The sequence below is a fragment of the Muscardinus avellanarius genome, assembly GCF_963383645.1.
Source record: "Muscardinus avellanarius genome assembly, chromosome: 1".
Lineage (NCBI taxonomy): Eukaryota > Metazoa > Chordata > Mammalia > Rodentia > Gliridae > Muscardinus > Muscardinus avellanarius.
The window spans coordinates 58,061,198-58,075,311 of NC_137786.1; the positions used below are offsets into that span (position 1 = coordinate 58,061,198).

At 41.2% G+C, this 14,114-nt stretch overlaps 1 protein-coding gene across 1 annotated transcript in view; it reads left to right on the plus strand.

Moving 5' to 3' along the window:
- Positions 1-1,463: 1,463 nt before the first annotated feature.
- SLC30A5 (solute carrier family 30 member 5) overlaps positions 1,464-14,114 on the plus strand; it is a gene marked incomplete at both ends in the record, with an annotated part of 42,306 nt that continues 29,655 nt past the window's right edge. Inside the window, 5 exons of the mRNA XM_080696838.1 lie at positions 1,464-1,543; positions 6,527-6,649; positions 8,216-8,282; positions 11,667-11,752; positions 13,212-13,299. Coding sequence (XP_080552964.1) covers positions 1,464-1,543; positions 6,527-6,649; positions 8,216-8,282; positions 11,667-11,752; positions 13,212-13,299 — 444 coding nt within the window. The remainder of the gene's footprint in view (positions 1,544-6,526; positions 6,650-8,215; positions 8,283-11,666; positions 11,753-13,211; positions 13,300-14,114) is intronic.

Genomic DNA, 14,114 nt, shown 5'->3' on the forward strand with positions numbered 1-14,114 from the left:
TTTGTCTCTTATTTTTGTGGGACTGAGCTCATACAGTTGAATTTGTATAAGCTAAATATGAATGTGATGAAATTCTATTACACATAACTCACAGTACACAAAACCCTCTTTTTAGACATGACAAATATTCTGGATACATAACTATATACACACTTTCTTTTTTCTTTTTTTTTTCTTTTTTCTTTTTTTAACTTTTTTTTTTTATGGTACTGGGGTTCCTGGAAACCCTTCTACCTCCGGGCTGCACTCCCAGACCTATTTTATATTTTTATTTGGAAACAGGGTCTCCTAAGCCAGCGCGCGCGGCTGGCTTCGAACCTGCGCGATCCTCCTGTCTCCGCCTCCCAAGCGTGGGGATTACAAGCGTGCACCACCACGCCCGGCCTATATACACACTTTCTATTTTCACCATTCACTTATTCTTTCAACAAATACTGCATGTCCACTATTCCAACACCGGACTACATAATGCAAAAGAGAAGGGAGAAGTAAAATATTCTTTGTCCTACCCTCATGGAGCTTAATCAACTAATCTATCAGTAAAATAAACAAAAAATTATCCCTTGAGAAAGAAGAAGAACATAATATCATGAGAACGTGTGATAGGAATATTTTCTCTACATTCAAGTTTTTAGAAAGATTTCCTGAAAGAGCTGGGCATGGCGGCGCAGGCTTGTAATCCCAGTACTTGGGAGGCCGAGACAGGAAGATAGCGGGTTACCGACAGCCTCAGTTACTTAGTGAGGCCCTCCACAATTTAGTGACACATTGTTTGAAGGTAAAGAATTTAAAAATAGGGCTGGGGGTATCGCTCAGAGGTAGAACACCCTTGGGTTCAATTCCCAGTACCGCAAAAAAAGAAAAGAAAAAAGAAAAAAGAAAAAATTTCCTGAGAAAGTTATACAATTCTGGATCAGAATGTTGAAGCGGCAGGCATGTTACGGACCCTAGATTAGGAATCCCTAACTCAGAGGATATGACTAGTAAACTGTTTAATTGCAGGTTATACATTTTCAGTGCCCGCTACTCTGCAGGAACCCGCGATACTCAGGACGCCCGCAGGTGGCGCTGCAGGGACAAGTAAGTGCGGAGCCGCGTCTAAGGGACGGCCGCGAGGGGGCGGAGATTCTGGGCGTCACCGCGCCGTGGGCGGGGCCTAGGAGAGCGCGGGAAGGCGCGGGGTCGCGGTGCGCAAGCGCGGGGCCGGGCCGGGCACTCCCCCGGGAGTGAGGGCTGCTGGGCCCGATGACGTGGCCTGGCCCCGTCCAGGCCGGTGCGGCCTCCCGGGAGCCGGCGCCGCCAGCTGCCCGCGGCCTAGGCCCTACGCGCCAGTGCCCGAGAGCCGGAGCCGGGACCCGCGGCGCCGCTGCCATGGGAGAGTGACGCGCCCGCCGTCCCGCGGCAGCCGCAAGACATGAGGCGACCCCGCGGCGGGGGCAGTGGCGGCGGCTCCTGAGCCCGGCATGGAGGAGAAGTACAGCGGGGACGCGCTGCCCGGCCCCGGCGGCGGCCGCCTGGGCCCGGTGGACGTGCCCAGCGCTCGGTAAGGACCGCGCCGGCAGCGCCAGCCCCGCCGGCCGGACACAGCGGCCCCGACGCCCCCGGGCTCGCGCCCCCGGAGCGCCCCCCGGCCCCCTCGGCCTCCCCGGCCCATTGGCCGCGGAGCCAGCGCCGAGATCCAGGAAGCTTCTGCGGAGTCCTGGGCTTCGGGGCTGAGTGCCAGCCTGCGAGCCGCCAGCCCGCGTCTGCCCTCCGGAGGAGCGCCTCCCCTGGCCGCCGCTCCGGAGGGAGCGCAGGGCTGCCCAGCCGTCCTGGCGCCCTGTCAGCGCGGGGACGGCGCCACCACCATCTCTCCCCACGTGGAAAACCAAAGTTCAGACAGAGGAGCTTGAGTGTGCGGGTTAGCCCAGCGCAGCAGGAACCCAGCCCCGTCATCCAGCTCCCTTTTCCTTTTTTTAGATTATTGTATTAGGAGTATGCGCTTGTTGCAAAAAATGAAAATTCAAACAGAACAGGAATTCAGAGCATCAAGTGGAAAATCCCCTTTATCCTCCTTCCAGACCTTCCACCAACCCCCGAAAGACCAGGGATGGTAGTGGTACAATGACGCTGTCCAGTATGTCCATCCTGACCTGCCCTAAATTTTGAGGTAGTGTTAAAGATGTTAAAATATGGCTCGGCAGTTTGATTGGAACTGGCTTTTTGTTTTGGGTTTTTTTTTTTCCTTTCTTATTTAACAAGGTTAAGTTGTTCTGGTTCTTCAGTACTTTCTTCGAGATTTTAAGAGATTGTTTTGATAAGTACTTCAGCATTTTTCAGTAATGGTGTTATGTAGCTTTTTTGTGGCAAGGAAAGATCACTGCATATTCCTGAACAGAACTTAAACCAGCCGCATCTTTGTAGTATAAATTAAATTTTCTAACCTATTTTGAGCAACTCATTATGTAAACAACAGCGTGTCAGATGTTAAATATTGACCTGTGATGACTGCAGTAGGGGGTTCTAGTCTGCATTTGGTAGTGATATGGGGACTGCTATAAAGGACATGACTACTGTCAGTTGGCAGAATTGGACTATGAACGATAAAGTATCATAGTTCCTGTTGTTTCCTGTTGATAGCACTGATTTTTATAGCGGAATATCCATAATCTCATTTAGGGGTGAAGGATCATTTATATACTTCACTTACTCCCAGTTAATCCAAGGGGGGAGGGGACTGTATGTGTTAATTTGGCAAGAGAGAGAATAAAAATGTATTAACAATTAGTGCAAGACGTGCATAGCTCAGAGCTAGAATGCCCCTTGGTTCAATCCCCAGCACCACAAAAAATTTTTTAATTTAAATTAAAAATAAATGTAATTTGGGTTTGGAAGAGTAATTAAATTAATAGTAAATATAATTTGGTGTTCAGTGATAGAGCATTTGCCCATCATGGACAAGACCCTGGGTTTGATACTCAGCATTGATAAAATGTTTCCATACCTCTGTGTGTTTATATTACATAATTTATCTTTTCCTTATTGACTTCTAATCATTATGAGCATCGTCTGGTGAATTGATCTTAAATACAATACTAACTTCAAGGACTCCTTCCCAGTACTCATGTTTTACTTATGCTGTGCTCTCTCTACTTTAAAATACATTTCCCTTTCCATGCTTGGGAATTTCTACAAAGTCTTCAATACATTATATATGTTTCAAACTCCATGAAAATATCTTCCACTTCCACATCTGTTTTTATAGAACTCTCTTTTAATGTAGGTGGATCACATAGAATTGTTACTTGTCTCTCTTTCCCAGTAGACCTGGAGATCCTTGAGGACAGGGTTTCTAGTTACACATTTAGTGTCTTGGATATTACCCAAGGATGTCTTTAGAAAGCAACAAAACTTAACAGAGGCTTAAGCAAAGAGGGGTTCATTCTTCTCATGTGAAAGAAACCAGAGGTTACTGGTATTGCTCTTAGCCCTCAGTGATACCATCTGGGGTAAGGATTCTTTTTGTCTTTCCTCTCTGCAATTATTAGTGTATTGACTTTCATATTTAGGCTCATTATAAAATGGATGCAGCAGCTTTAAATAAAACTGGTTAGATGATAAATTTTAGGTAAAAGTCCTCCCTTTCAGGCAAGATAAAGGTAGAGGAAGTAGTTCAGGTATATCTTGCCTTTTTTGCAGTTCTGGAGGGGCATTCTACCTCCAAGCTATACACCCCCAGCCCTATTTTTTTATTCTTTATTTTACAACAATGTCTCACCAAGTTGCAGAGGGCCTCACTAAGTAGGTAAGGCTGTCCATGGGTGAACCATGACTCTCCTGTCTCAGCCTCCCAAGTACTGGGATTACAAATATGTGCCACCATGCCCAGTTTGTCTGGTGCACATCAAATGAGTAAGGAATATGTGAAGGACTTAATACAGTTACCCTGTGGGAGGAGGTATATAACTGGAAACAGCTGAGACAGTGAAAACCCTCAAAAGTCTTGGGTGAGCCGGCCATGATGGCACATGCTTGTAATCCCAGCATTTGGGAGGCAGAGACGGGAGGATCTTGGTCCAAGGACAGCCTCAGCTACTACTAAGTGGGGCCCTTTGCAACTCAGTGAGACTTGTTTCAAAATAAAGAATAAAAAAGAAAATAGAGCTGGGTGTGTAGCTCAGAGGTAGAATGCCCCAGTACCCACCCCCCCACACACACACACGTCTTGGGTGAACTTTGTTTTTTCTGTGAAATAAGTTTTTTAAAACAGGCTAATTATAAGCTTGGCATTGGTATCACATGTCTGTAATCCTAGTACTTGGGCAGCTGAGAGAGGAAGATTGCAGGTTTGAGACCAGTGCAGGGTAACTGAATTTAGCAAGATACTGCTTCAAAATAAAGAATAAAAAAGGCTGGGAGTAGCTCAGAGGTACAACACCCCTGGGTTCAATGGAAGGGAGGGAGAGGGGAAAGAACAGCCTAAAGAGACTTGGGCTTGACCCTACCTAGGTTAAACTTTTATCTTCTCAATTTTCAACTTATAAGGAGCTGAATGAACTATAGGCTCTCTAAGGTAGTTTCCCCCTCTTAAATGTTAATGGCCTATCTTTTCTTCTAATACATATATATTTACTTTCTGGTAACTGCTAAAGATTTGGTAGGTTTCCCAGAGGGTTCTCTAGCAGGAAGGTTGGTAGATGTTGGAGTTAAATGAGAGAAGGAAACAAGGTTACTACAGAAATTTTCTTTTAATCTCCACCTTTTTAGTCCAGTGCCTCATCCTTCATTTCCTCTTGCCTATTGTCCAAACCCAGCTGGAGGCTGTCTCATGGCTGCTGTAGGAGCAGTTGTGGCCTGGTTGTGTGTGGCCAGAACCTGGGGATCAGATTACTTGGAAGACTTACCCTAAGGATCCTCCCTACTGCAGATTCCCACTCCCTTTCTGAGGTGCTTCCAGTTCCTGGACCTTTTCAGGTCCTGTAGGTCAGATTATGTGACCCTTCGGTTATGCTCACTGCAGTCACTTAGCAAGTTAAAGGAAGGGCAAATCTAGGGTATTTACCATTCCTCTGTTTCCTATGTTGTAGTCTTTTAGTTTCATTGCAGATAGAGTTTAGTTTCTATTTCTGTTCACCTTATTTGTGTGGAGTAACTACTAAATTTCAAAAGCAGATTAGCTGGGCGTGGTGGTGCACACTAGTAATCCCAGCATTTGGGAGGCTGAGACTGGAGGATCTCGGTTCGTGGACAGCCTCAGCTACCTAGTGAGGCCCTCTGCAATTCAGTGAGACCAGGTTTCAAAATAAATAGGGCAGGAGGGGTAGCTCGGAGTTCGAATGCCCCTTGGGTTCCATCCCCAGACCTGCAAAAAAAAAAAAGCAGATTACAAAATAGTTCTGGCAATTCAGTTAACCAAGAACTTTTTTATTTTTATTTTGGTAATTTTTTTTCCCAGTATTGGAGATGGAACCCAGGGGCATTCTACCTCTGAGCTACAGCCACCAGCCCTATATTTTATTTATTTAAAAACAGGGTCTCACTGAGTAGCAGGGTGCCTCACTAAGCTGGCTGTGAACCTGTGATCATCTTGTCTCAGCCTCCCAAGAAATGACATTACAAACCTGGCTTTGGTGATTTTTTTTAATAGATTATATCAAGCTGGGTGTGGTGGCACACACTTATAATTCCAGTACTTGGGAGGCTGGAGAGTAGAATCATAGGTTTGAGAACAGCCTCAGCAAGATGAGACTCTCATCAACCTAGGGAGAACCTGTTTCAAAATAAAAATTAAATAGAGCTGGGGTATAGCTTGGAGGTAGAATGCCCCTGAATTTGATCCCCAGTACCAGAAAAACAAAACAAACTATATCTATGTAATGATTTATATACATTTAAAAGAAACCAGGGACATATATAGCAAGATATTAAAAGTAGTTATCAAGCCAGGTGTGGTGGTCCACGCTTGTAATCCCAGCATTTGGAGGCTGAAACAGGAGGATCCGGAATCGCGGACAGCCTCAGCTACGTAGTGAGACCCTTTGCAACTCAGTGAGACCTTGCTTCAAAATAAAGATTTAAAAAAAAAATTGGGCTGGGTGTGTAGCTCAGAGGTAGAATGCCCCTGGGTTCCATTCCCAGTACCACACATACACAAAAAGTAGTTATCATATGGGTGGTGAGTTGTTTGGATTTTTTTTGTGTGTGTGTGTGGTACTGGGGGTAGAACCCAGAGGCTTTCTACCTTTGGGCTATAGTCCCAGCCCTATTTTCTATTTTATTTGGAAACAGGGTCTCACTAAATTGCTGAGAGCCTCACTAAGTAGCTGAGGCTGGCTTCGAACCTGCGCGATCCTCCTGTCTCAGCCTCCCAAACGCGGGGATTACAAGCCTGCGCCACCACACCCGGCTTGTTTGGATTTTTTAATTGTTTCATATTTGCTTTTATGTTTCTGTGGTTTCTTTAATGACTTCTCTTACTAGTATAATAAGATTATTGAGTTCCTTGTGACTTCAGTGATATTAAAAATTGTTTGTTTTTATTTTTCAGAATAACAAAATATATTGTGTTACTATGTTTCACTAAATTTTTGAAAGCTGTGGGACTTTTTGAATCATATGATCTCCTAAAAGCTGTTCACATTGTTCAGTTCATTTTTATATTAAAACTTGGGTGAGTATGTTCTTTATTTTCTATAAACCATGCTAGTATCAGGGCACAGTGCACACTTACAATCCCAGCACTCAGGAGAGTGAGGCAGAAGGATCACTCGAGCCTAGGAGTCTGAAATCAGCCTAACAACACAGTGAGACCCCCATCTCAAAAAAAAAAAAAAAAAAAAAACACTGAACTGTATTCCCTACATAATCCCTTCCTAGTATACTGGGTCCTTGTGTCATAAATTTTTTGTTGTTGTTTTTCTCAGTACTGGGTATTGAACCCAGGAACATTCTGCCTCTGAGCTACACACCCAGCCCTATTTTTTATTCTTTATTTTGAAACAGGATCTCACTAAGTTGCAGAAGACCTCACTAAGTAGCTGAGGCTGCCCATGAATCTGCAATCCTCCTGTCTCAGCCTCCCAAGTACTGGGATTACAAGTGTGTACTACCATGCCTGGCGACTTTTGTCATAAATTTACATTCTACATAGAGTAAGAAATTCTTTCCTGGTAGAGATTTCTGGATCTTAAGATTAATAGTGACTATATTTGTAAAAACCTATTAAGAGCCAGACACTGTGGCACATGCTTGTAGTCCCAGTACTTGGGAGGCTGAGACAGGAGGATCACAGGTTGAAAACCAGCCTCAGCAATTTAGTGAGGCTGTCAGCAACTTAGACCCTGTTTCAAAATTAAAAAGGGTTGAGGGTATAGCTCAGAGGTAGAATGCCCTGGGTTTAATGCCCAGTAAACTACCCCCAAAACTAATAGTCTTGAGAGTATATTTTATTTTGAGACAGAATCTTGCTAGGTGGCCTAGTTTAGCCCCAAATTTGCATTTCTCCTGCCTTAGTCTCCCAAGTAGCCATGATTACAGGAATGTGCCAGCAAACTTGCTATATATATAAACACATGCTAGCTGGGAATGGTGGTACATGCTTGTAATCCCAGCATTTGGGAGACTGAGACAGGAGGATCACAAAAAATAATAATAATGATAATATATACATGTGTATGTATGTTAGTGTTACTCGGGATTGAACCTAAGGATGTTCTACCTCTGAGTCATAACCCCAGCCCTATTTTATTTGTTATTTTGAAACAGGTTCTTGCTGTTAACACACACTGGCCTCAAGCCTTTAATCCTCCTGTCTCTGCCTCCCAAGTACTAGTATTACAGATGTGCACCCCTGCCCATTCCAGCTGAATAGAGCTTTATGTAACATTTTAACAGTGCAAACACATAATTAATACTTTCTTTATTTCTGTTATATTTGTTTGAGATATGTTATTAATGAAATTTAGAAAAAAAAAGTAATTATTTTCTTTGGTATATCAAGTATTAAAAAATATTGAGACTCCTTTACTTTTGAGACTTGTGAATTGGTACTGAAAACAATTACAAGAGTTACTAAAATGTTGCCATAAAAGCCTTATTACAATAAGTATAGTTCTGTATTACAGTTCTTTAGAGGATAGCATACCTTTCAAGTTAAAGTATATTTGCTTGAAATGTCTTTACTTAAAACTACATCTTATATTTAATATTAATAATGTTACTGTTTCAATATTTACAGCACTGCATTTTTTATGGTTTTTTTTCAAAAGCCATTCTCTTCTGGGAAAAGTATTACCAAACATCAGGTAAGGGTTTTGCAGAATCATTTATTCCTAGCAGCTTTCCAGTAGACCAGAATGTACTACTCATTTTTTAATCAAGGATACTTAATGAGTTTTTTAAATGCACAACAGAAAATTTCCAGAATTGACTTGCTCTTGGCTTGTCTTTTCAGAATTCAGACTTGAAGAGTAAACTATAAAATGCCAAGATAATGGAATGTTTAAGCAGAAGAGGGTAGAAAAATATTTAAAAGCATGTATGTAATTGTTTTCTTTAATACAGGCTCTTTATTCCAAAAGATATACAAATTGGACATAGAGACATGCCTACTATAAATGTCAGTGGTAGGCAGATAAAACATAGGAGTTAAAACTGAGGCCCCTGGAATCAGACAAATTCTTGCTTTGTCTGTCCTACCTACTAACTTTTAACCTTGGCCAAGGTACTTAATTTCTCTCTGCCTGAATTTCCTCACCTATAAAATGGAGATAATAACAAGTTTCTAATAGAGCTGTGAGGAGTGGATGAATTTATACATGTAAAGTTTATAGACTAGTACATAGCATACAGTGATTTGCAAACTGTATTGGGGTGCAATGTACCCTAAGTGTCCTTTACTGCTACTTTTACTCTTGCTTTAAACAACTGAGGTTCAAGCTTCAGGCCAGAAAAGTCCTACATTCTGCATGATCTTCTCACACTGTGTACTTCTTTTGACAGCAGCTGTGCTCTACTACATACATATCTGATTTATACCACAAATTAAAAACCTATAGCATGACTTTTTATTAGAATGACTAATTTAAGTACTTTTGTTTTACAAGCCAAGAATTTTTTTGGGGGGGTACTAAGGATTCAACTCAGGCATTCTACCTCTGAGCTATAACCCTAGACCTATATATATATATTTTTATCTTTATTTTGAAGCAGGGTCTCACTGAGTTGTAAAGGGCCTCACTAAGTAGCTGAAGCTATATGCAAACCAGGATCCTCCTGTCTCAGCCTCCCAAATGCTGGGATTCTAAGTGTGCGCCATCACGCCTGGCTCCCAAGAACATTTTTATTCTTTATTTTTATTTTTTTATTTTTATTTTTTTATTTTTTATTTATTTATTTATTTTTTTATTTTTATTTTATTTTTTGGTGGTACTGGGGTTCCTGGAAGCCCGTCTATCTCCAGGCTACACTCCCAGACCTATTTTATTTTTGGAAACAGGGTCTCCTAAGCCAGCGCGGCTGCTTCGAACCTGTGCAATCCTCCTATCTCTGCCTCCCAAGCGCGGGGATTACAAGCGTGCGCCACCACGCCCGGCTATTTTTTATTTTTTTTAATATATTTTTATTGATACATTGTAGTCAAACATCACAATGGAATATAAGACTTGTGAGGATATCCAAGTACACATCATCCAATTAGCCTTTATCCAATCCCCATCCCTCTCCCTCAATCCCATGCTTGATTTACTGATTAACTTTGATATATTTGTTTACATACATCATGTATTTTATTTTATTGGTGGTACTGGGGGTGGAACCCAGAGGCTTTCTACCTCCGGGCTATACTCCCAGCCCTATTTTATATTTTATTTGGAAATAGGGTGTCGCTAAGTTGCTGAGAGCCTCACTAAGTAGCTGAGGCTGGCTTCGAACCTGTGCGATCCTCCTGTCTCAGCCTCCCAAGCACGGGAATTACAAGCGTGCGCCACCATGCCCAACTTACATCATGTGTTTTAAAAAGATTCCATCTTCCCCCATCCCATCCCCTCTGATTGGTCATACACAGAGAAATATCAAAGAAAATAAAAAATCAGATGCTCTCCCTAATATGCAAAACTAGGAAGAAATGGGTAATAGCAGGAAATCTATTGGAAGAAAGGGCCCTATGGAGGACCAAGAACATTTTTTTAAATATAATTAAAAGGCCAGGCATGGTGGTGTACACATGTAATCCCTGCACTTGGGAGGCTGAGACAGGAGGATCGCGCAGGTTTGAAGCCAGCCTCAGCTGGCTTAAGAGAGCCTGTTTCCAAATAAAATATAAAATAGGTCTGGGAGTGTAGCCCGGAGGTAGAAGGCCCCTGGGTTCCATCCCCAGTACCACTAAAAAAAAAAAAAAAAAAAAAAAAGTATTAAAAGCCTGGCATGGTGGCACAAGCTTCCAGTACTTGAGAAGATGAGACAGGATTACAGGTTCAAGACCAGCCTTAGCAATTTAGCAAAACCCTGTTTCTAAATAAAAAATAAAATAAAGGGGCTTTTGTAGCTCAGAGATAGAATACTCCTGGGTTCAATTTCTAGTACAAAAAAAGAAAAAAGAATAGGATATCCTTAATATTTTAAGCCCCATTTCAGGTATCTTTCTCTGTTTTCAAATAGTTGGGAGTACTAAAATTCCTGATGGAAAAGAATTTAAAGACTAAATCAATGATTATTTCTCAAAAACTAGTGAGAAAAAAATGTACTCTGTAGAAAATTATTCCAATATGTAACAACACATAAGAACATAGGTAATAGAATCCAGAATACTGTCTTTTAAATCTAGAGTTAGTCAAGTAATCTTAGCATTTTCTATTTAAATTTAAAATATGAGCCAGGAGTGGTGGTGCATGCTTGTAATCCAGTACTTGGGAGGCTGAGACATGAGGATCCATGTTCGCAGCCCTCTACAACTTAGTAAGACTTGGTTGTTGTTTTTTTTTTTTGGGGGGGGGGGGTCTGGAGATGTAACCCAGAGGCATTTGACCTCCAACCTACAGCCCCTGCCCTATTTTTTATTCTTTATTTTGAAACCGGGTCTCATTGAGTTGCAGAGGGCCTCACTAAGTAGGTGAGGCTGTCCACGAATCGCAATCCTCTGGTCTCAGCCTTCCAAATGCTGGGATTACTAGTGTGCACCACCACGCCTGGCTAAGACCTGTTTCAATATAAAGAATGGCCCTGTTTTTCATTCTTAGACCCTGTTTCAATATAAAAAAAAGTAGGGCTGGGGGTGGAGCTACAAAGATAGAATGCCCCTGGGTTCAATCCCTAGTATCACAAAATAATAAAATTAAAATATGTAGGCTGGGCGTAGTGGCGCACGCTTGTAATCCCCGTGCTTCGGAGGCTGATACAGGAGGATCACGCAGGTTCAAAGCCAGCCTCAGCTACTTGGTGAGGCTCTCAGCAACTTAGTGAGACCCTGATTCCAAATAAAGTATAAAAGAGGTCTGGAAGTATAGACCAGAGGTAGAAAGCCTCTGGGTTCCACCCCCAGTACCACTAAATAAATAAATAAATAAATAAGTGATTATTTAGCTTTTAAAATATTTATATTATGATTATTATATATCCATGTGTGGTTTATTTAAGATTGAAATATTTAGCACATATATAATGACTGAAATTTGTCATTTTTTTATTTATAGTGGATCAAAATATTTAAACATGCAGTTGCTGGATGTATCATTTCACTCTTGTGGTTTTTTGGCCTTACTCTTTGTGGACCACTAAGGTAAATAAAATACATATTTTGAATGTTTATATATATCCTTATTTTGATTAATTAATAATCAATTACTTTGATTAACTTTTTTCACTATATTTTATGTCAAATATTTATATTTTTATAATTGTTTTTTATTTACTTATGTTTTATTTATTTATTTTTCTTGTGGTACTGAGGGTGGAATGCAGAGGCTTTTTCTACCTCCAGGTTATACTCCCAGACCTATTTTATATTTTATTTGGAAACAGGGTCTCACTTAGTTGCTGAGAGCCTCACTAAGTAGCTGAGGCTGGCTTTGTACCTGTGCGATCCTCCTGTCTCAGCCTCCCAAGCTCTGGGATTACAAGCGTGCACCACCACGCCTGGCTACATGGTTCTGATACTTCTATAACATTGGGTAGAATTCAGCAAAGAGAGAAAGAGCCTGTTTGTGTTTTTTTGTTTTGTTTTTACAGTACTGAAGATTAAACCCAGGGGTATTCTACCTCTGAGCTACTCCCAGCCCTATTTTTCATTCTTTTTCTTTTTTTTTTTTTTTTTTAGTGGTACTGGGGTGAAACCCAGAGGTTTTCTACCTCCGGGCTATACTCCCAGACCTATTTTATATTTTATTTGGAAACAGGGTTTCACTAAGTTGCTGAGAGCCTCACTAAGTAGCTGAGGCTGGCTTCGAACCTGTGTGATCCTCCTGTATCAGCCTCCCAAGCACGGGGATTACAAGCATGCACCACCACGCCCGGCTCATTCTTTGTTTTGAAACAGGGTCTAAGTTTGGAGGGCTTCACTAAGTAGCTAAGGTTGGTCATGTACCTGCGATCCACTTGTCTCAGCCTCCCAAGTACTGGGATTACAAGCATGCCCACTGGGCTAGAATAGTCTTTTTTTTGCATGTGGGCCATTTGACATTTTGGGAAAGATTCGGGGTGGGGGGATACTGGGAATTGAACTCAGGGACATTCTACCTCTCCGCTATACCCCCAGCCTTATTTTATTTTTATTTTGAAACAGGGTCCTACTAAGAGTCTCACTACTTTCTGAAACTTCTTGAACCTTTAATCTTCCTGTCTCAGCCTCCCAAGTACTGGTATTACAGATGTACACCACATGCACAGCTTGGGAAGAAAAATTTAAGAACCATTTAATAGAATTGTAATATATGAAACTTACATAAAGGATCCTTTTATTATTTCTGTATTTCTGAAGGGTTTTATGTAGTGGGTAAGTATAAGAAAAAGTACCTTGCCATTGATGATATAATCGAGGAATATTGCTGAAATTTGTAGCTTCAACCATTCTAGGGTACATAATACCAAAATATTTTCCAAAGTGATTGTACCTATATATTTTTCCCATAATGTTTTATGAAATCAAGGGAAATATTAATTTCTTTTTCTCTTACTCTAGCTGAATTTATGCTTCCTGATAAAAAATCAGATATATTTAATAAATGATGATATTTTCATAGGACTTTGCTGCTATTTGAACATAGTGATATCATTGTCATCTCGCTACTAAGTGTATTGTTCACTAGTTCTGGAGGAGGACCAGCAAAGGTAAAATTTTCTCCTATCAGTTACTTGGAAATTGAAAGTATAGGTGTAAGATATTATCCAAAGTCAAAGTATTATATCTTTCTTTTTTTTTTTTGGTACTAGGGGGTGGAACCCAGGGGCTTTTCTACCTCTGGGCTATACCCTCAGCCCTATTTTATACTTTATTTGGAAACAGGATCTCACTAAATTCCTTAGAGCCACACCAAGTAGCTGAGGCTGGCTTCGAACCTGTGTGATCCTTCTCGCTCAGCCTCCCAAGTGCTGGGATTACAAGCATGTGCCACCACACCCAGCTTTATGTTTTATTATATATATAAAAATGCAGGGGCTTTTTGTGCTAGTTTTATATTTTTGTTACAAAAACATTTTTCTTTTGTTTTTCACGCTTTATTTTGAAATGATTATTTTACTCTTTGATTATTTCTAGGAATTTGCAAAAATAGTACAGAAATGTACCTTTCTTTTTTTTTTTTTTTTTTTTTGGTGGTACTGGGGTTTCTGGAAACCCTTCTGCCTCCGGGCTACACTCCCAGACCTATTTTATATTTTTATTTGGAAACAGGGTCTCTTTAAGCCAGCAAGGCTGCCTTCAAACCAGAGTGATCCTCCTGTCTCCCCCTCCCAAGTGTGGGGATTACAAGCGTGCGCTAGCGCGCCCGGCAGAGATGTACCTTTCAATCAGTTTCCCTTAAAGATAACCTCTTACCTATCAAAAATATATCATGAAAACCAGGAAATTGACATTGGTGCAATTCATAGACCTTATTCAGATTTTACTAGTTTAGACACACATAGATTTGTGTAATTATCACCAA